The sequence below is a fragment of the Triplophysa rosa genome, linkage group LG23 (assembly GCF_024868665.1).
Source record: "Triplophysa rosa linkage group LG23, Trosa_1v2, whole genome shotgun sequence".
In the NCBI taxonomy this organism is placed as follows: Eukaryota; Metazoa; Chordata; class Actinopteri; order Cypriniformes; family Nemacheilidae; genus Triplophysa; species Triplophysa rosa.
The window spans coordinates 14,447,261-14,466,974 of record NC_079912.1 but is presented as its reverse complement, the minus strand read 5'-3'; the positions used below and the strand labels follow the sequence as shown (position 1 = coordinate 14,466,974).

At 40.3% G+C, this 19,714-nt stretch overlaps 3 protein-coding genes across 4 annotated transcripts; 1 reads left to right on the top strand and 2 right to left on the bottom strand.

The window, feature by feature from the left end:
- The first annotated feature begins 472 nt into the window (after positions 1-472).
- pks1 (polyketide synthase 1) lies at positions 473-7,258 on the top strand. The gene is made up of 6 exons (XM_057322034.1): positions 473-524; positions 605-758; positions 860-1,020; positions 1,104-1,307; positions 1,457-1,638; positions 1,751-7,258. Exons 1-6 carry the CDS (start codon positions 476-478, stop codon positions 7,256-7,258), a joined length of 6,258 nt encoding a protein of 2,085 aa, XP_057178017.1. The 5' UTR covers positions 473-475.
- A 2,077-nt stretch (positions 7,259-9,335) lies between these two features.
- On the bottom strand, positions 9,336-15,665 carry ptchd3a (patched domain containing 3a). The gene is made up of 5 exons (XM_057322967.1): positions 15,271-15,665; positions 13,394-14,094; positions 12,886-13,007; positions 12,131-12,276; positions 9,336-12,041 (listed from the first exon to the last, which is right to left on the bottom strand). The coding sequence occupies exons 1-5, from the start codon at positions 15,356-15,358 to the stop codon at positions 10,087-10,089; spliced, it is 3,012 nt and encodes a 1,003-aa protein (XP_057178950.1). The 5' UTR covers positions 15,359-15,665; the 3' UTR covers positions 9,336-10,086.
- A 174-nt stretch (positions 15,666-15,839) lies between these two features.
- Positions 15,840-18,674, bottom strand: rdh12l (retinol dehydrogenase 12, like). 2 transcript variants are annotated; one of them, XM_057322968.1, is made up of 7 exons: positions 18,556-18,674; positions 18,124-18,236; positions 17,877-18,032; positions 17,531-17,635; positions 17,245-17,454; positions 16,770-16,962; positions 15,840-16,641 (listed from the first exon to the last, which is right to left on the bottom strand). In XM_057322968.1, exons 1-7 carry the CDS (start codon positions 18,567-18,569, stop codon positions 16,539-16,541), a joined length of 894 nt encoding a protein of 297 aa, XP_057178951.1. In that variant the 5' UTR covers positions 18,570-18,674; the 3' UTR covers positions 15,840-16,538. The 2 variants fall into 2 exon arrangements, with proteins under 2 accessions (XP_057178951.1, XP_057178952.1); XM_057322969.1 differs by lacking the exon at positions 15,840-16,641 and having other exon boundaries at positions 16,826-17,093.
- Between the last annotated feature and the right edge of the window lie 1,040 nt (positions 18,675-19,714).

Sequence of the window (19,714 nt, the reverse complement as noted above, 5' to 3'; positions counted from 1 at the left end):
TCGTGGGTATCAGGAACACAAAGTAAACTGAGATAACCATCACTTATCCTGTTTCTAATTGATGGTCTAAACACACTCAGATTCAGGCTGCTCACTCGTTTACTATAGGCCTTCAGGGATGCCAATTTAAGACAATCATGAATTTAGCTCTGAGACAAAGCTTTGTTGTATCCAGTGAAGGAAATTGCAGTCAGTGTTTGTGCATCTTTACTCAAGCCCTCAATTACAGGCTTTTGTTTCAAACCACCTCAATTACTGGTTACTCTCAGAGGAAGAACTGCATCTAAAGACCTTTTGTTTTAAAGAAATTGTTCTCATTGGTTTTCAGCCATGAAAGGTTTTAAAAACACCTAAACACTGTGGAGAACTCAGATTAATGCTAGACACAACCATGAGCAGTCCAGACCTCACAGATGCTTTACTGGATCTCATCATTTGTTGTTTTAACCTATTATAATTGAAAGAAATTGACAAAATGGATGAAGACATTGCAGTCATTGGCATTGGATGTAATTTCCCAGGAGGTAAAGTATATATTTTTTAAATTCTTACATATTTTTATAAATATGATGTGTATGTGTACAAGAGTTTTTTGCTTTCACAGGTGAAAGTGTTGAACATTTCTGGAAAGTTCTTGTGGAGGGAAGGAACTGCGTCGTGGACATCCCAGATAAGAGATTTAAGAAGTCAGATTGGTTTCATCCTGATGAGAGCAAACCAGGAAAAACACAAACAACCAAAGCTGCTCTCATCGAAGGGTAAGAATCATCAGTTCATCACAAAGAATTTGAGAAATATAATGTTTGTCATTCCTAAATAAAAAAACTATTAACGAATGAGTTCGCATACTGTTTTCCAGATTCAATGAATTTGATCACAAGTTCTTCGGCATCAATGAGGCTGAAGCGAATTACATGGACCCTCAGCAAAAACTGTTGCTGCAGTGTGCGTACCGAGCTTTAGAGGACGCTGGGATGCCCTTGGAAAAAGTGAGCGGAACCAGAACAGGAGTTTACATTGGTAATATATACAAAGCAAGCAAATGTCATTGCAAAATCTGCTGCTTTTTCCATATTGAAACAATGTGTTGTGTTTGGTTTCAGGACTTATGAACAGGGATTATGAGACGCTTTTGAACAACAGTCCTAGCACTATAACCCACTACAATGGTACAGGAACAGCCATGAGTATCGCTGCCAACAGAATCTCTTACAATTTCAACCTGACCGGACCCTCTTTTGCTATTGACAGTGCATGTTCTTCGTCCCTAGTGGCTCTTCATTCGGCATGTCAAGCCATCAGACAAGGTAACACCGAATACAATGTCCCCTTAAGTATTTCAACACTTTAGACATATCTAACACTTTCACAGTGATATAGATGTTAAGGTAGGAGACCTCAGCAGCTGTGTAGTACTATATATTAAAGTGGTAGCCATCTTGTTCCTTATCTCCAGGAGACTGTGAGATGGCTTTGTGTGGAGGAGTGAGCTGCATCCTTGAGCCTCGAGTCTTCGTGGCCCTCAGCAAAGCGAAGATGATCTCACCTGATGGCACGAGCAAACCATTTTGCCGCACAGCAGACGGCTATGGCAGAGGGGAGGGATGTGGTATAGTCCTACTAAAGCCTTTGAAAAAGGTAGATATTTACTTTTTTGTAATTTCCATACTATTATTTTGAGTTACATCTCTAAATGTGTGCTGTCTGTGTTCCTTAAAACTAAGCTGGTGCAATCTGTGTTTGCTTTTAGGCACTTGAGGATTTAGATCACATCTGGGGCATTGTCAGCAAGACTGCAGTTAACCAAGATGGCCACACTGTTACACCAATCACCAAACCCTCGATGAGCCAGCAGGAGGCTCTACTGAGCATGATCTACTCTTCTGAGAATTACCTTGCAAATGTCCAATACATAGAAGCTCATGGAACCGGAACCCCAGTAGGAGATCCAGTTGAAGCCACAAGTATCTCAAACATCATTGCCAAAGCAAGACCTTTAAGCTCAGGGCCTGTTTGTATTGGCTCCGTCAAGAGTAACATTGGGCATACAGAATCTGCAGCTGGCGTGGCAGGACTCATAAAGATTCTGTTGATGATGAAGCATGAAACCATCGTCCCCTCTGTATTCTACTCACCCGACAATTCCAGCATAGACACTAATGCTCTCAACCTTAAAATCCCCACCAGATCGGAGAAATGGCCTTATAGTGGCTCCAGGATAAGGATGGCTGGTTTAAACAGTTTTGGGTTTGGTGGCACTAATGCTCACGCTATTATCCAAGAGTATGTGACTTCGACAGTCTCTGACATCAACACTTTTCAGCCTCTAAAACTGTTTCCGTTGTCTGCAGCTACGGAAAAATCTCTTCAAATGTGCATAGATGACACTTACCAGAGGATTTCTGTTGATGACACAGTTGATCTACAAGCTCTCGCTTATACAACCGCTTGCAGAAGAAGCCACAAGAGACACAAATTTAGGAAGGTTTTTGCTGCAACGTCGCTGTCAGAGTTAAAAGCTTTACTCGGATCCATCAGGAACAAGAATTTAGTGCAAACAAAGCAAGACCTGAAGTTAGCATTTGTATTTTGCGGGAATGGTGTTACCTACAGAGGAATGTGTACGCAGCTACTGAAAGAGGAACCTATCTTTAGGGACAAAGTCAAAGAAGTGGAAAACCATTTTAAGAAGTTCAGATGCACTAGTATTTTGCAAAAAATCGCAAAAAACTACGACAACGAAGATTTCTCAAAACCAGATGTCGTCCAGCCGCTTCTTTTTGCAATCCAGGTTGCCACTGTTCACCTTTTTAAGCACTGGGGCATCAAACCAGATGTTGTTGTTGGACACTCTGTGGGAGAAGTTGCCGCAGCCCATTGCTCTGGTCTGCTTTCTCTTCAGGATGCAGTGAAGATAATCTACTATCGCAGCGCTCTGCAGAGCAAAGTGACGGGTGGAAAGATGCTTGTCATTGGTAACCTAGCCACCACAGACGTTGTGAAAATTCTGCCTGCGTATACAGGGAAGATTTGTCTTGCGGCTGTGAACAGTCCTATGTCATGTGTTCTGTCTGGTGACAAAGAAGCTGTCGACCACATGCACCAAAAGCTTCAGTCTTCATTTAAGAGCAAGAACTTATTCCTTCATGTCTTGGATGTTCCTGCTGCCTACCATAGTCATATGATGGATCCTATACTTGGCCAGATCAAAGACAGTATTGGATATTTGACCCCAAATAAAATGGAGTGTGAGATGGTTTCCACAGTAACAGGAGAGATGTGTCATCAAGGGGACTTTGTAACAGGTGAATACTGGGCGAGAAACATCCGAAAGCCAGTTGCATTTGAAAAAGCGATTAAATCAGTTTCCAAAAACAAGACGAACACAGTCTTCGTGGAAATCGGTCCAAGACGGGCTCTCCAGAGGAACATCATGGAGATCCTGGGTAATGACACTACAGTTCTTCCTTCTGTGCAGCCAGATAAAGATCACGAGACAATGCTCTGTGCTGTATCAAAACTGTTTGAGCTGGGAAGCGATGTGAACTGGAACCAGTTCTACAGAGGGTTTGAAACACATCCCATTCATTTCCCAAGATACCAATTTGAGTGTCAAAAGAATGAGGTGTATTTTGAGGACGTAAGAAGGGGTAGTGAGACAATCTCAAACTGTCCACATCCACTGATAAGACCAAGCAAACATGACAGCAAAGTGGTCAAGTGCAACCTGTCAGCAGGTACCACCTCCTACCTTTGGGAACACAAAAGTAATGGTATAGCAATCGCCCCAGGTGCGTTATATGTTGAACTGGCTTTTGCATCTGTAATGGAAACTGTTGTCCCAAAAGTGCCTTTGTCCTCAATACAGATCTCCATCAATTTTCAAAGTTTGTTCATTCTAACCAAGAACTGTCCTCCTCTTACCTTAATGCTTGAGACAGCCACAGACAAAACCTCATTTCAGATACAGTCCACTAACACTGTGCATGCATCAGGTAGTATTATCCACGTAGGGGGGCCAGCCATCATAGAACAGCGAACCATTGACCTTAACACAGTGTTAAAGAGATGCCCATCTATAATTAAAAGCAGTGATGTATACAACACTCTCAATGAAGTAGGATTCGAGTATGGACCTACTTTCAGACAGCTTGGTGATGTTCATTATGGGCACGAATTCAAGGAGGCAGTCACCAGCATTAGGATTCCAGAGGAATTACTCAACCATCTCTATGAATACTGCTTGCACCCTGTGGTCTTGGATTGCTTTTTGCAAATGTCCTCAGTTTTAACATCAGCCTCTAGCACTAGCCGACCTGGATTTCCTTCTGCAATTGGTAGTATGGTTATATCTGCACCTCCAAATAAAGAGATGTTTATTTATGTGAGACAGACCAAAGACACGTCAGACTACTTTGAGGTTTGCGGTTGTTTCACTGACAAAGATGGACACGTGTTGATCGAACTAAAAGACGCCAGAATTAATTTTCTGGAAAAGCAAGCGCATATCAGGAAATCGTGTTTCTTTCATAACCAAAGGATAGCAATTGACGCTGAGGGTGGTTATTCCACTAAAATCAAGACTTTGGTTTTTGAGGACACTTTGGGGATAGCCAAAGGTTTGAGGAAATGCTTGCACCCAAAATCAGTATTTGTCCCTCCACCTGATTTAACAGAAAGCTCAGTCTTAGAAGTACCCAACTTGCAGTCTCTTTTGAGTACAGCAGACCCTGATCTAAATGAGATCCTGTTTATGTGGGCCATTCAGAGTCAGAACTTCAAGACACAGGCCATTCTAGAGAACTTGTCAGATAACTGTGAGCTTTACCGTCAGGTTGTTTTGTCTTTGAGAAGTTTCAGACATGTTTGCTCCATCCGTGTCATAACATACAGATGTGCAGAAGGGACAGTTGATGATATAAATCCAGGCTTTGTGTTTTCAGGCATGACAAGAGCATGTGCTACTGAGCTTTCAGACGTTTCTTTCCAGTTAATTGATCTGTCATCAGCGTCAAGAGAAGACATTGATGCGTTAGCTCATGTACTTAACTCAAACAAAAGCAACGAGTGCCCAGAGGTCTTCATTAACAAAGGGAAGGTGTACACCAGTATGATAACACAAACTCCCATCTCCGCAGTTCAGAGAGCAGAGGTCGAATCAAAACCTTTATGGTTCCAGGACTTTACTTTGCAAACCGCCGAACCTTACAAAGTAACAGGCTTGTCCGCTTTGCCTTTAGACAGTTCAGTTGGAGCTATCGAGAGAAGGTGCATTGAGGTTCGGCTCCACAAAATATGTGTGCATTCATCTGACTATTTTCCAGTTAGTACCTCAGAACTAAACTTTGGTAGGACAATGTACTGGAACAAGCACACAAGTCATAACCACAGTCTCCTGGCACTTGATTTCAGCGGAACGGTTACTGCTGTCGGAAAGGACGTCAGCAAACTTAAAGTTGGAGATCATGTCATCTGTTGTTACCCCATGAAAGCTACTTCCAAAGTTGTCCTCCCAGAAGCTGTTTGTTTTAAGATAAAAAGGCTACCTTTTCTGAAAGACGTTCCATGTGTCTCATACTTAGTCTTAATCTGGGAGATTATGCACTGTTCAATACTCAAGATCAAGCAACCGAAAAGGTTGTGCGTCTTGTCCACTGTTCATGACTCAGCTCTGGTCAAGATATTGAAACTCATAGCAAATAAATCAGGCTGGAGTGTTGAGGCTGAATTAGCCCAAAATGCAAAGAAGTGTAATCTTTTGGTCCTTCTCCCCCCATACGATCACTCACATTTGACAGAGATCTCCAGAGTTTACAATGCCGATAGCATTGTAGTAGTTTGTGACCACAGGCAGCCACGGTGCTCTTCATTGGATGTAATTCAGAACAGTGAGACAACTTGCATACAGACTCTTGAGATGTCTAAAATCTTCCAGAAGTCACGTCTTAAGGCACACGGAGCTCTTATACAGAAATGGTTAAAGGGAATGCATTTGCATAAGGTATGGCCATCAATACAAAACAGCACTTTTCAGAGAGTATCCTCTGAAAATATGTCTACACAGCATTCTGAGTCATACTTCGATGCAAAAACTCTGAACTTGCTAACTTTGGGTGGTGATGATTCTACAAGCAAGATGTCAGCCATCCCTTTGCTTCCAAGAATCAAGCAGATGTTTTCAAAAGGAGGCGTGTATGTAGTTTCAGGCGGTCTCTCTGGTTTGGGTTTCGAAACGGTTAAGTTTATTGCCCACAGGGGTGGAGGATGTATAGTCACACTCTCACGGAGCACACCGTCTGAAAAGATACGTGAGGACATAAGTGCTCTCCAGAGAAGGTACGGGGTAAGAATTCTCAATCTTCAATGTGATGTTTCTGTATCAGACCAGGTTACAAAAGCCATCCCAGTGATTGGACAACATTTCTCCTCGTGTCCAATCAGAGGGGTGTTTCACAGCGCTGCTGTGCTTCATGATGGGTTACTAGAAACACTCGATCGGTCTCTTTTTCACAAAGTCCTGCAACCCAAAGTCTGTGGTGCGATAAACCTTCACCATGCAACTCTACACAGCTCAACACTTGATTATTTTGTGTGCTATTCCTCAATCTCCTCATTCATTGGAAATGCTGCACAAGCTAATTACGCTGCTGCTAATTCTTTCCTGGATACTTTTTGTCACTACCGACGTAACGTCGGACTTGCAGGACAGTCCATAAATTGGGGTCCCCTTAGACTGGGGCTGCTTGAGAACAAAGACCATTTTCAACAATTCCTGGAAACAAAAGGACTGATAACCATGAGTGTTTCAGAGATCCATGATGCACTCGAGCAATGCCTGATAGCCAACAATATCCAGCAGGTGATCTGCAAATTCAATTTCAGGAATCTGAAGAACCACGTCCTTTCCCAGAATGCATCTCTAAAGTTTCGTCTGTCAGCTTTAGTTGAGGAAGGACTGAAAAGTGAGATTGTTGAGAGTTTCAGGGTAGATGTTTGCTCATCTGTGGTTGACTCTGTTCGAAGAATTCTGACTGAAATCTGTGGCGTTGATGCTGATGATATTGGTGATGAAACTGCCCTTGTGACACTAGGAATGGACTCAATGTTAGCCATGACGATGCAAAATCGTTTGTTTCAGGAGACAGGAGTGAATATTCCACTTGTTGCTATTCTTGATCCAAACAGTACACTGTCCTCACTGACTACACTCATAAAACAGAGTAATGTTGAAGATTGTGATGTAGATGTGCTCCTGTAATATTTTATGACTTAATACAAATTTGCAGTGTATTGTACTGTACAGAGCCCGAATGAGTTTGTCAAATTTTTAAATGCGATATGTGAATTTATTTTTGAGCACACTTGTTTTGTGTTAAGATAAACCTCTTATGAAAATGCAGTATTGTTTAATTGTTGCAAGCTTTATTGGTACAGATATAATCACATGATACTGTGCTTGATTTTTGATATTATATGTCTAAAAATAAAATCTACTTTTCAAACATCCATTCTGATTAATTTATGCTATTATGCCTACTGTAATGCCATGTACTCAAATTAGTCTACAAAATGATTAAATTTGTTTAATTTCTCTTCTCCTACTATGTACATTATGTGCAATATGGCTTTGACAGTTTCAGTTTTTTCACAACAAAAGAATCCATGATAGCAATATTATTTTGACATCTATTAAAAAGGGAATAAAAAGGGATGCAGATAGAGTTTGTAACCATTGTGGCGCTTAAAGCAAGGTGAAATAATGATTTAAAACACCACGTTATTTTCAATACCTGTCTTTTGTGACACTCCTCATGTGCAACAAGCCAATGATCTGCTGGCATTTATAAATATGAAACTGACCACACAAAATTGGTTTAAAGAATTTAAAATTCAGTTCTGCTAATCCTTACTCAGACAATCCTCTTTTCATGAGCTGTGTGAGGAAATGTGCAATACAGAGGGAAAACGGGAAGTGTGTCCCTTTAAATACGGTGAAACCTCATCAAATGAGGACATAATTGTAGCGAGGAAGGCGGGACGAGAGCCGTGGGGCAGGAAGGCGGGGCCGGTGGCGTGAGTGATAATGAGTGTCAGCTGTACGCGCACCGGTCCCGCATGCCTCACGGGGAGCTAGGGAGCATAAGAGGACGAGCGACGGGACTGCCGACGAGAGAGGACCGGGCCCGGAAACTGTTAAGTTTGTTTATGTTTGTGTGGCCGGCAGTCGACCGTGAGGTGGCTGCCGGTCTTTTGTTCTTGGATTATTGTTTGTTTATTTTCATTAAAGTTTGTTAAATGTTCGCCGGTTCCCGCCTCCTTCCTTCCATTTTATTGAGCTTTGTTACATTGGTGCCGAAACCCGGGAGGAAGGAGGGACATGCTGTCGAAGAGCCCTCGCCGCCGAGCGGCCTCGCGGTGCTGAGGAGTTCGGGCAGCGCGGACGAGGGCGTCCGCCAGCGGCTGCCCGAGATCGTGGTGCTGGAACGATGGGATTCGGTGGGGACTGAGAGCCCGAGGCTGTGCTCCTGGGACGAGGTGGGATGGCGGCCATGGAGGGAGCGCGGGAATGCCGGCTGCCCTCAGCCAGGAGCCATCGCCGGCCGCCAGGAGGCGGAGGAGGATCGGGCGGTCCACCGAACGTCCAGCACCACAGCATAGCACCGCGAGGAAGAGCCTGTCGGCTGGCTGAGGACCGAGCGACGGCGTGTCGGGGAACCGGACTATTTTTTTTTTCTCCTCTCTCCCCTCTCTCGTCCCTGTCGCTCGGGGTGCTCCCGGCTCCGTTCTCTCGTCTCGTCGGTACGTACCCCCAGGCGCTGGGGCTCTCAAGGGAGGCCCCCCGGGGGGAGTAAGCACAGGCGCGATGGTACCCCCCGGCCTGTGAGGGGCGATGGGGGTATGTAGCGAGGAAGGCGGGACGAGAGCAGTGGGGCAGGAAGGCGGGGCCGGTGGCGTGAGTGATAATGAGTGTCAGCTGTACGCGCACCGGTCCCGCATGCCTCACGGGGAGCTAGGGAGCATAAGAGGACGAGCGACGGGACTGCCGACGAGAGAGGACCGGGCCCGGAATTTTTTATTTTTTTTTATGTTTGTGTGGCCGGCAGTCGACCGTGAGGTGGCTGCCGGTCTTTTACTTCCGTGTTTTTGTTTGTTTATTTTTGATTAAAATTTATTGTTTAAATGTTCGCCGGTTCCCGCCTCCTTCCTTCCCTACATTGAACTTTGTTACAATAATGTTTGTGGTTGATTAAAAAAAGACCAAGCTAATAAAACCAACAGTTGAGATTAAAGTTTGTTTAGTAATAAGCATCTACGCACAGTGAATGATCTATAAAAATACTGGAAATATAAAAATGTTGTGTATTTACTTCATGTGCATTTCATTAGCTTAAAGAATTAAACCAAAATTCAAGAAAAACTATCGTTCTACATTTTAAACAAAGCTAAAGAATATTCACATGTTCGGCAAAATAAAACATCTCCTAAGATTTGTACATTGCTTACATCAGTGATAAAGAATTTTATGGACATTTTTAAAAGTGATTTTAAACCGCATTGCTTCACACAATCCCGTAACTCAAAGCATAAACCATGAGCTTTTAAAAGCTTCATTTGCCAGCATTGAACATATTTTAAGGAGTATTAAAACCACAGAACTGCTGCCAAAATGGAACAAGTGTAAAGTGTATAAACAATACATTTTATTAAATTGATATAACATTGCTTTATTTTTACCAATAGATGGTGACTTAGATTTACATCAATTACTAAAAGGGATAGTTCACCCGAAAATTCAGTCATCATTTATTCACCCTCATGTCATTTATGTAAATGCCTCTTGTGTGAAACAAAAAAAGATATTTCAAGAAATAAGACATTTTCTATAAAGTTGAAGTCAATGGGGTTAAATGTCTTTTGGTTACCAGCATTGTCCGAAATCTCGTCTTTCGAGTTCTGCAGAAGAAAGAAAGTCATATAGGTTTGAAATGACATAAGTGTAAATGATAAAAGAATTCAAATTTTTGAGTGAACTATGCCTTTAAAACAAAAAGTCAATGCAAACATATTTGAAAAAAATTTCACATTTCACGAAGCGTCCACGTTTGAACAATTCAGAGTGGGAACATGTGAATCTTGAATGTGGTTGCTATTTCCTAAAACACAATTCTGATCTTCAGAGCCTTGTTTGGAGTGACCGTTCACTTTAAACCTTTTATCATCGGAGGCTGTATACATGTGAACGTCATAAGTCTGCATGTCCACTCTGAACATCGGGACAGTGCTCGCCATGCACATCCGATCATCTTGAACGTGACCATTATTGCCGGTTATCATCCAAACGGCAGAGCAGGGTTGAGTTTGACCAACCTGATGGTCGCTGGGTTGAAAAGTGTGATTGTCATAAACGTTCAGCTCTTTAATCTCACCGTCTTTAGTCTTTGGATGAATATTATTGGTATGGCTGTTCTTCATGACCTCTTCCTCTGCTTTATTTTTACTGTTGATTTTAGCCGGTGTCCCGCTACACATGTCAAAGAAGGTCAGGAAAACTGGGATGAAGGTCAAACCGTGGATGAGTCCAAAGAAGATCACCAGGAACATGATTTTGAAGAATGTTCTGAAGATGTAATTCTTCGACGCAGACAACACAACCACCTCAAGAATAGTCGACACCGCCCCTTGCAAAATAGGGTAACCTAAATGAAAAAGGGCTTCCACTGCTTTTTCATTCGCACTGGGCTTCTTATTGGAGACGAAGGCGTATGATATGTGAGCAGAGAAATCCACAGAAAAACCAATGCAGACGACAAGAATGATCATAGAGATGGTGTCTAAATGAACATCCCACAATGCCATGAACCCAGTGACCCCAACGATGACAGATGCGATTGAAAAAGTCACCCAAAGGGAGCACAGAGGGTTTGGGATGAGCAGGAGAGAGATGATCAACATCACGGCTGTCGTAACGCCAATGTTCTGAATGGTGTTGCTGACTATCACGGCATACTGGTCATGGTAGATGAATGCTGGGTGGTACACTAGTAAGGGTACCGGACACCTCTGTGCTGTGTCTCTTAGCTTGTTCAACATGTTCATCTCATCCAAGGCTGTGGAGATGTTTACCGTCTGTATGAAGAACCGAGACGCATGGATGGAGTTGTTGGTGAAATTGACATCCTGTTTGAAGTCCGAATAAAATCTGAGAAATGTTCCTAAATTGTCTTTGAAAACGTTCTCCGCACTCAGATCGAGTTTGGTGTGATGGCCGTAGTACTTGTACGATTTAATCCAAGATGTAAATATATCCTTTTCGATAAAAGATAAATTCTTAAAATCTTCGATGCAAGATTCCAGATCTGACATGTACGTTTCATCCCAATATGGAAATTCTCGTCGAATGACGACCATGATATTGGGGCCGTATTCGGAGTAGTACGCTTTCTCGTCATCGTAGTACTTCACTACGTAAGAATCGTCGGCCGCCAAATTACGAAGGTCAATCCCCTCCTGAATCTGAAAGCAGCCGTAAATGCTAACAATCAAGTAGATGCAATACAACAGAATCACAAAGACCTTAGTCCACGATTTGGTCAGGAAAGGGCCGTAGTACTTTTTAAAGAAGTGATTCATGGGTTGCACCTCCTCTGTGCCGGTATGGGGGTCGTAAGCTCCGCCCACGCAACACCGCTCGTACCATTTCGACTGACCCGCGGGACACTCCTCTGGAACTTTCGTGCAGGTCAGCCAGTGCTTGTTTCGGTTCTCGCGCCTCCCGTTGAGAACGAGAAACGCACCAAAGAACGTGATGCTGTAGATGTAGCAGAACAGGATGGAGGTGCTGGTGTACAAGCAAAAGGAGCGAACCGAACGGAAGGGCGTCATGAGGCCGATGTAGAAGGCGAGGACATCTGTGAGCGTGGTGATGGTGATCGAGATGGCCGCCTCTTTGTATGTGTTCGCCAGGCGGGTCTCCACTCGATCGTGCACATTCGTCTGCTGCCAACAGGAGATGAGGATGAACATGTCGTCCACTCCGATCCCTGTGTTAAAACACATTGGTTTTACCTCGGTGAACCTAATTATTTGTGTTTGTATTATGTGCACTAAAATGTGGTTTTATTGATGTTACCCAATATCAAGAAAGGTGAATTAGCTACTGTCATGACAAATGGGACTCCAATGTGTAACATCATCCCAAAAGAGGAAAGAACAGCTAGTCCGGCAGAGAAAACTCCAAACGTTGCCACCCATACTTTGTTCATGACACAATCAAACCTGCAAAAAAAATTAGATATACGTATCTTTATGATAAAGGTTTGAAATACACAGTAAATACATACTGTATATAGAAATAAGAACATTTAAATAACACCATTCAAATGTTTAGGGTCACTTGACTAAAATGTTTATAATGATCTTGAAAATCTTTTCATCTCAAGGTGTGTGCTTAAAATTTTGAAAGTATTTTACACATAATACTAAACGAAAATATGGGTATGCCAACATGTTAATTGCTTTCACTAGGAAACTATCATGTTTTTCAAAAATCTATACAATTTTATTTAAGAACAAATGTTGAAATAGATGACTCGTACTGAATAATGAAGAAAATAGCAGTAGCAGAACAGATGTTATCTTCTTCAATACTGTATAAAAAACATTTCAGGTTGTGAGTATGAGTTTAAGAGGACGCTTGATAAAATGGCAAGTCAAATTCTGCAAATTGTAGGCAAAGGTTGACTATACTGAATATGCTAAATGTAGGCCTATCATCGTTTTTATGTATTTTAATTTAGTCACACTATAATTCTCAAACATTTGAGTTATTCAATAGTTTTGATGTGTTTGCTAGTATTATAAAATGTAAAAACGACGCTTACATACCTTAAACAAGAGAGAATGGAGAATGCAATGGCAATGACATATGTGATAGAGAAGAGTGGAATAACATCCTTTGTGTTTGCCTCAAATTCCACCTGCCTTGACAAAGATGTGGAGTGGGTCACCTGAGAAAAACACAATGACATCTCACCATTTGTGATTTACATCATGAAATTGAACAGTGACACCTTATTAAAAATCATCTTACTTAACAAAACTTTCAAGACTATTTGGATTGTACACTTAACTATAAGGTCCCATTGACATTAGTCAACTAAATTAGTTGAACCAACACAAACCAAGAATAAACTTCTGCTTAATTATATTTGCATAAACTAACATTAGGATTAATAAAATATAACTTAGTAAATACATTGACCATTTGTTCGTTCTTGTTATTGATAATGCATTAAGTATGAGACTTTATTATAGAGTGTTACCCAAAGTTGTGATTCAAATATACATTCACCAAACAAAGCAATGGACAGTTAAGGAATAAAACAATTCCTACCTTAATGCAGTTTAGCGATGAATTGTAAGAAAATACCCTGAGGAATTCATTCAGCCATAAATCTGTTCTGGAGCGATTGTGATCCTTGAGGAAATAAAAGAGGCGCAATGCCTTGGCACTTTTAATAACAGAAGAATTAACATTCACTCCACCAACAGAATAGCCCAGGAAAATGTGCGAGGACCCAAAACGAAAAAACGGAAAGGTGAGCTCGGTCATTTCCACCTTTTTCCCGTAATATAGATAAATATCCAGTATCTTATTGGGTATGCACTTCTTGTACCTTCGTGCGCAAAGCTCCTCAAAAGTGAGCACCTCGTGACCCATGGACACATTCAGTTCCCTGACTTTCCTGTCCAAAGTGACAATCTCCTGAAACGCAGAATCCACGAGGATGTTGGAGGACGTTGAGACAGCAATAAAAGATGCGTAAACTCCATCCGTGTACAGTCTTTGGTTGGAGAACACCGAGTCGTTCGGAGGAAAGTTCTCCTGCACGAACTGCCTCTCCAGTTTGGCAGGACCGTTCACTGGTGTGAACTGGTCCTCGATGTCATTGGCCTCGCGATCCTGTAAGAAATAAAATCCACTGCCCAACACGGCAGAGATAAACAGAGGAGAGATGAAGAACCACCACGGATGGGTTCCCACGAAGCGGCCGAACCTCTGGAAGCAGATGGAGATGGGCTTCTCCACGCAGTCTGTGGTGCAGCCGGCCATGTTCACCGAAAAAAGGTTAAAGAATGAAGTTTAAGGGAGAAAATCACTGTCAAATTAATTAGATTAGGTAAAGCAATGTCCCTCCGTTTGGTGATAAATAAACCTGAAGTTTAAAGTGTCTACATAAAGTTAAATTTAGAAGTTAAAAGCTGATTTTCGTAGAGCTTGAAATACATCATTCATACGGGGCATTTGGATATCCTGACGCATTTTTGCGTATATCTGCAAGGATCAAGACGAGAGCGACCACTCACGGAGAAAAAAGTAAAACTATTATATTTTATTATATTGTGTATTTAATAAAATTTATTTAAAAAGTTATATCTACAGTGACTTTCTTCAAACCAAGTTTCTATGTTCACACTTAATATATAGCCTATGCCTATTGGTTACCACAAATAAGAAACATGTAAAGTTTATCTGAAGTTATTATTGTGTTAAAATAGGAATATACAATGGCCACAATAGTGTTAAATATATTAATGTGTATCAGTCTATTGGCTTTATAAAAAAATTAAAGCAAGTAGTAGGTTTAAAAGACAGCACAAACACGTTTTAAAGCAAAACAAAAAAGAAGATTGTTCAGTTTTAATTAATAAAAAATATATGTAATGTAAAATTGGGGCAAAAAAACAAACGTTTTTGGACACATTCTGCTTATATTATACCTACAGATCCACGATACTGCTCTGAATATCTTTGAACTTCACCTAAAAATAACGTTGGGACCAGTTAGATAGAAGGCCCCAAAACTGCAATAAGGTCAGAGAACAAGTCCAAGGTTACTTCTTGTAGCCTATATACCATGTGGTTTAATATTTTATCTGAAATATATCCAAACCCCTCTTGATTAAATATGAGTCAAATTAGCATTTCTAACTATCAGTATGCATATTTATCTGCATGAGACCATATAAATAATAATATTTGTTTATTTTTATAGTAAAATATTTAATAATCAGCTCACTGATTAATTGCATAAGTTTTTTTCATGCTAATAAGTATAGGGTACAGTTTATTTAAATGTATTAAAATTCACATTCGCAAGCAGCCTGTATTAAGACCAATAGACAGTGATAGAAAAGGTACGTATTACAAATAAAGCTCAAGTTATGTATAGATATATTACAAACTTAAATGTGGGAAACATTACTTACGGCGTGGTTTTGGCTCTTTTCGCTCCATCAGCACAGAGTGATATGAGAAGAGAATGACAGTCAAGTTCATTAATGAACAGAGCTCCATTCATGCTGTTTAATTGTCCCAACAAAAGTGTCTTCAGCTCTCAAAACTTTGATTTAGGGGATAATTGGGGCTTCAAACGACGAACTTTTATTGACAAAAGTTATATTTATAAGTGTATCAAAGGGTATATACTTGAAACTTAAAACCTTAATGCGCAAAATAATTAATTATAATCTTGTTGTCCACTAGGTGGTGCTACAGGTCCGTTTCAGCATCCCATGGAGTACATGGACAGTGGGCTGTTGTCATGGTGACAGGTCTTCATGGTGCCTGAGTGGGGGATGACAGAGCTGCCATCAGAGGTTGTCATAGCAACTGCCCTTGTCATTGTAATCAGGTCAAGGGGAACCAGAGCTGATTGTCATATTTACTGGGTCATTGTGAGAGCTGAGATAAGAGATTGTCCATTTTTAACAATAGAAAAAATACAGATTCTTCTTTTTTATGTACATTATTTATTTTTACATATATTAAATATGTAAACTTTATCACTTTTGTGTGCAAAAAATATTTAGCTTATTAGATCACCCCAAACCTTTTTTTATTACAAAATCAGGCTACAAAACAAAAATCATAAATATTTACATACAGTGCATTTTCACGACCCTAAATCTGACATTCACTTCCTACATTACAAATATTTTAGTAGTGTTTTATAAAAATTTAAGCCAATCAAGGCTTACATATGTTTTAAATTGCACATAATGAATAAAGGCCATTATTTCACGTTTAATTCATGTTTAAATAATCTTTGTTTGTTCCCACCCACTGCACACAAACACACAGGGTATCCGCAGGTTTCTGAGAGTCAGATTTAAGACTTTTTAAGACCTTTTTAATACCGTGCAGAATGAAATTTAAGACCAATTTTATAGCAACAAATTTGCACTTCCCCATGGCTAAACCTCCAAATAGACGTACATGATTTTAAAACGAAAATAAAATCTTCTTTACAATGTCGGTTCGACTGCATTTCTAAGACCTTGGAAATGCGGATTTAAGTCATTTTAATGCTAATTAAGGCCTTATTTTGACATTATGGAATTTAAGACATTTTAAAGATCCGCGGACACCCTGAACACAGTTGTGTATTAAATATTAGTTAATAATATTTTCTTTTTGAGGGTATGCCTGTTTGAGGTAGACTACAATAACACCTTCACTGAACAGACATTCGTTTTTACTCCCATTTAATATTGAGCATCTTACAGCTGAGTTCCCAGAGGCGCTGGGCCACATCATCATCCAGTGCAGCTTGAGAGCAGTTTGCAGGCGCACAGTCACTATGTAGAGGACGGCAGAGAGCTGAATATTAGATAACTGATTCTAATAAAATAGTTAAATCAATTCTTGCGTGAAATGGTTAAAAAAAATGTAGCGAGGGCTTGAATCAAGATGTGAATTTACTGACCTGTAATATTTGCCGCTTTCTGTCTCCAGTTCAGGAGCCACGGCACAGTAGATGGTCGTCTGAGCTCCCTGAACAGATGTTTTAGTGAACGGTCTAACCATCCACATGACTGCTTGTTGAGGTTTATTTAAATGCCTCCAAAGTTCAGTCTGCACCACCCCAGGGTGAAGAGCATACGCCGTCACTCCAGAACCTGAGGCGGTTTAACATCAATTCTCGTTTTTATCCTTATTTGATCCTCAGTGCTTGTTAGAATAATTTTACAACATAAACCAGAATAAATACTGTATATGTGGAGACTGGGGCAAGTTGTCACACAGGCTCCTATTGTGAAAACATATCCAATATAGGGGTCTGATCACAAAAAATAATCTTACAGAATCAAAAACTACCCCTGTCTCCCAAGTATATATCCAATAAAAAGTTTTACTTGAGTTTATAATATTTGCATTCAAAACAAGATGTTAAAACTGACCTTCTAGTCTTTTGGCCAATGAGCGAGTGAACAGAATGTTTGCAAGCTTGCTCTGACTGTAAGCTTTCTTTTTATCATAACTCTTCTCACTGTTGATGTCCTCCAGGTCGATGGTCCCCCATTGATGTGCCATAGATGAGACATTAATGATTCTGGCTGGCATTGATCTTTTTATCAAATCCAGTAGCAGGTGTGTCAACAGGAAGTGCCCTAGGACAAGATCGACAACTTTAATGGCCATTTTTACAAAAATGGTGATATATTTGCACAAATCACATATACTTACCCATGTGGTTCACCCCAATTTGCATTTCAAAACCATCTGCAGTTTTCCCGTATGGACAAACCATCACCCCGGCGTTATTGATTAGGATGTTGACTTGTTTCTCTTCTACAGAAGAAAAAATCCAACGACACCACAGTAATACGTTTTGGCTGACATTTTTGTCGGAAGAAAGTTAGTGCGCACTCAAGAAACATTTCATCAGTATGTGTGTTCCCTGGGGTTCCAACAGATGACCTTTGGGTTGCAAACATGAAACGCTACAGGAACACAAATGTATTTGAAATGTTCCTGAAGTTTCTAAAGAACCAAGCAATATTTAATCATATAAATTAAAACTTCTTCTCACCAGTATTGACCTTCTCTGCAAATTCTCTAATTGATTTTGTATCTGCCAGGTCAAGTCTGCTGGCAAACACATTCTGGTTTCCTGAAGATTCAACCACTTCCTTCAGAGCTCCATTGGATTTCTCCATATCCCTGCAGGCCATGATGATCCGAGCTCCTGAGGACAAAACAACAACAACACAGTAAGGCAGAAACACACATTGAAACAAAACACACAGTGAATTCATACGAGATTCGTTTTTGCCAACCTCGTTTTGCCAAGTCAATTGCAGTAAATTTGCCAATTCCAGTATTGGCTCCAGTAATTATAACAGTTTTGCCGTCGAGTCTTACATCTGATGACCACGGACGAAAATAATTTCTGAAAAAGGAGAAAGATTATAATAATGGGAATTTATTTTTGTATTTAACTTCCCGAGGGCGATGTTTTGATATGACATAACACGTTTCATTCATTCGAGGGTCAATGGCGCCGTTTCACAACAAATGTTTGTGCTGTAATCGAGGCTGTCGAACCTTAAGATGTTATAATAATTAAAAATATTTTTTCAATTTAAGATGTTATCATGAAATGAATGAGCAACCCTTTGCCTACAACAGGTCTTGGGCAACATTTCACTACATCTACAATAGAACATATTTTAAATATGATGAGCAGTATTTACAAAATGCCTTCTTACCTCATTGCTTGCATTTTTAGATAGTTTATATCGAAGCGATAAAATGTAAAGATTTTACAACTTATGAAAGTATGACACGATAAAACGCTCACACGAGCCTTTACGGAAGTAAAGTGGATTGGTAGTTCGCTATTGGTCATGTGACATGTATCACATATTTCAATTCTACCTTTACTAGTTGCTATTTTTCCTTGAGGATAAAAATGTTCTAGACTTTTATATTTATTAAAAATATAAATTTTCAAATATAAATATTATTATTATCTGAAAAATGAGAAAATGAAAACGGAATTCATGACGTAATTCTAGGTTTAACCAGCAGATGTCAGTAGGTGCATGGTAAAGATAGTGGTCACAACGTCTCCTGTGATAATAACAATGATGCTGCTGGTAAAATTCATATGGCCTAAAATTGTAAGGGTTTCCATTGTATCCCCTCCCCTACAATGTAAACTATTGTTGTTTTTCGAGTCAAAACTTTCAGTCATTTTTCCCTGGGAATTGCGAAAGCAAATGATGTAATGAATAAATATTTAAAAGCAAAACATAAACATGCGCATGTATTTAGATTTTTTTGTGGCATGTAAAATCCTGCCTCTGTTCACTGGGGTAAATTTGCTGGTTACATTTAAAACAGGAAGTGAATTGTCAGCAATCAGATGACAGTGTGTAAGTAAACATTTCCTTCCCATGATTCAGACAGGACAGTCATTGGGAGAGGACTATAATTAAATCACCTCTGATTAAAACTCATGTTTTAATGACACATTTGAAGCCAAACTTTGGTTTGACCTCAACCAAACAGTACTAGACATTTAATAATCCTTCACTTTTTCTTATGGACAAGACAAGTGATGTATGACAGGCTAGAAACGCCAACAGCGTGACACTGTCTCAAACCTCTTTTGCACAATTTACACCACAAACAGTTTGTAGTTTTGTCTTGTTTAACAGGTTTAGCTGAATGTTGAGTTGATCTCAAATGCGATTACACATTTACTTGTTCAATTATAAAGCAGATTAGACTGTTCATTCTGCAAACTGTCAGTTTAGAGGATGGGTCCAGACCAGTCTTAAACTAGTTTGTTAGGAAAGAAATTCATCATAAAGGTTAAAGGCAGGACAAACCAGAATGCCTCAATGCGTAACACAACAGCCA

Excerpts from the sequence above, each read along its gene's own strand:
- pks1 (XM_057322034.1), top strand. The coding sequence starts at position 476 with ATGGATGAAGACATTGCAGTCATTGGCATTGGATGTAATTTCCCAGGA. Across the intron at positions 1,021-1,103 it reads CAGAACAGGAGTTTACATTG|GACTTATGAACAGGGATTAT; the intron begins GTAATATATACA and ends GTTTGGTTTCAG. Across the intron at positions 1,639-1,750 it reads TACTAAAGCCTTTGAAAAAG|GCACTTGAGGATTTAGATCA; the intron begins GTAGATATTTAC and ends GTTTGCTTTTAG.
- ptchd3a (XM_057322967.1), bottom strand. The coding sequence starts at position 15,358 with ATGGAGCTCTGTTCATTAATGAACTTGACTGTCATTCTCTTCTCATAT. Across the intron at positions 14,095-15,270 it reads AAAAGAGCCAAAACCACGCC|ACTGCGTGGAGAAGCCCATC; the intron begins GTAAGTAATGTT and ends GCTGCACCACAG. Across the intron at positions 13,008-13,393 it reads CATCGCTAAACTGCATTAAG|GTGACCCACTCCACATCTTT; the intron begins GTAGGAATTGTT and ends TGTTTTTCTCAG.
- rdh12l (XM_057322968.1), bottom strand. Across the intron at positions 18,033-18,123 it reads AATTGACTTGGCAAAACGAG|GAGCTCGGATCATCATGGCC; the intron begins GTTGGCAAAAAC and ends TTTTGTCCTCAG. Across the intron at positions 16,963-17,244 it reads ATTGGCCAAAAGACTAGAAG|GTTCTGGAGTGACGGCGTAT; the intron begins GTCAGTTTTAAC and ends AAACCGCCTCAG.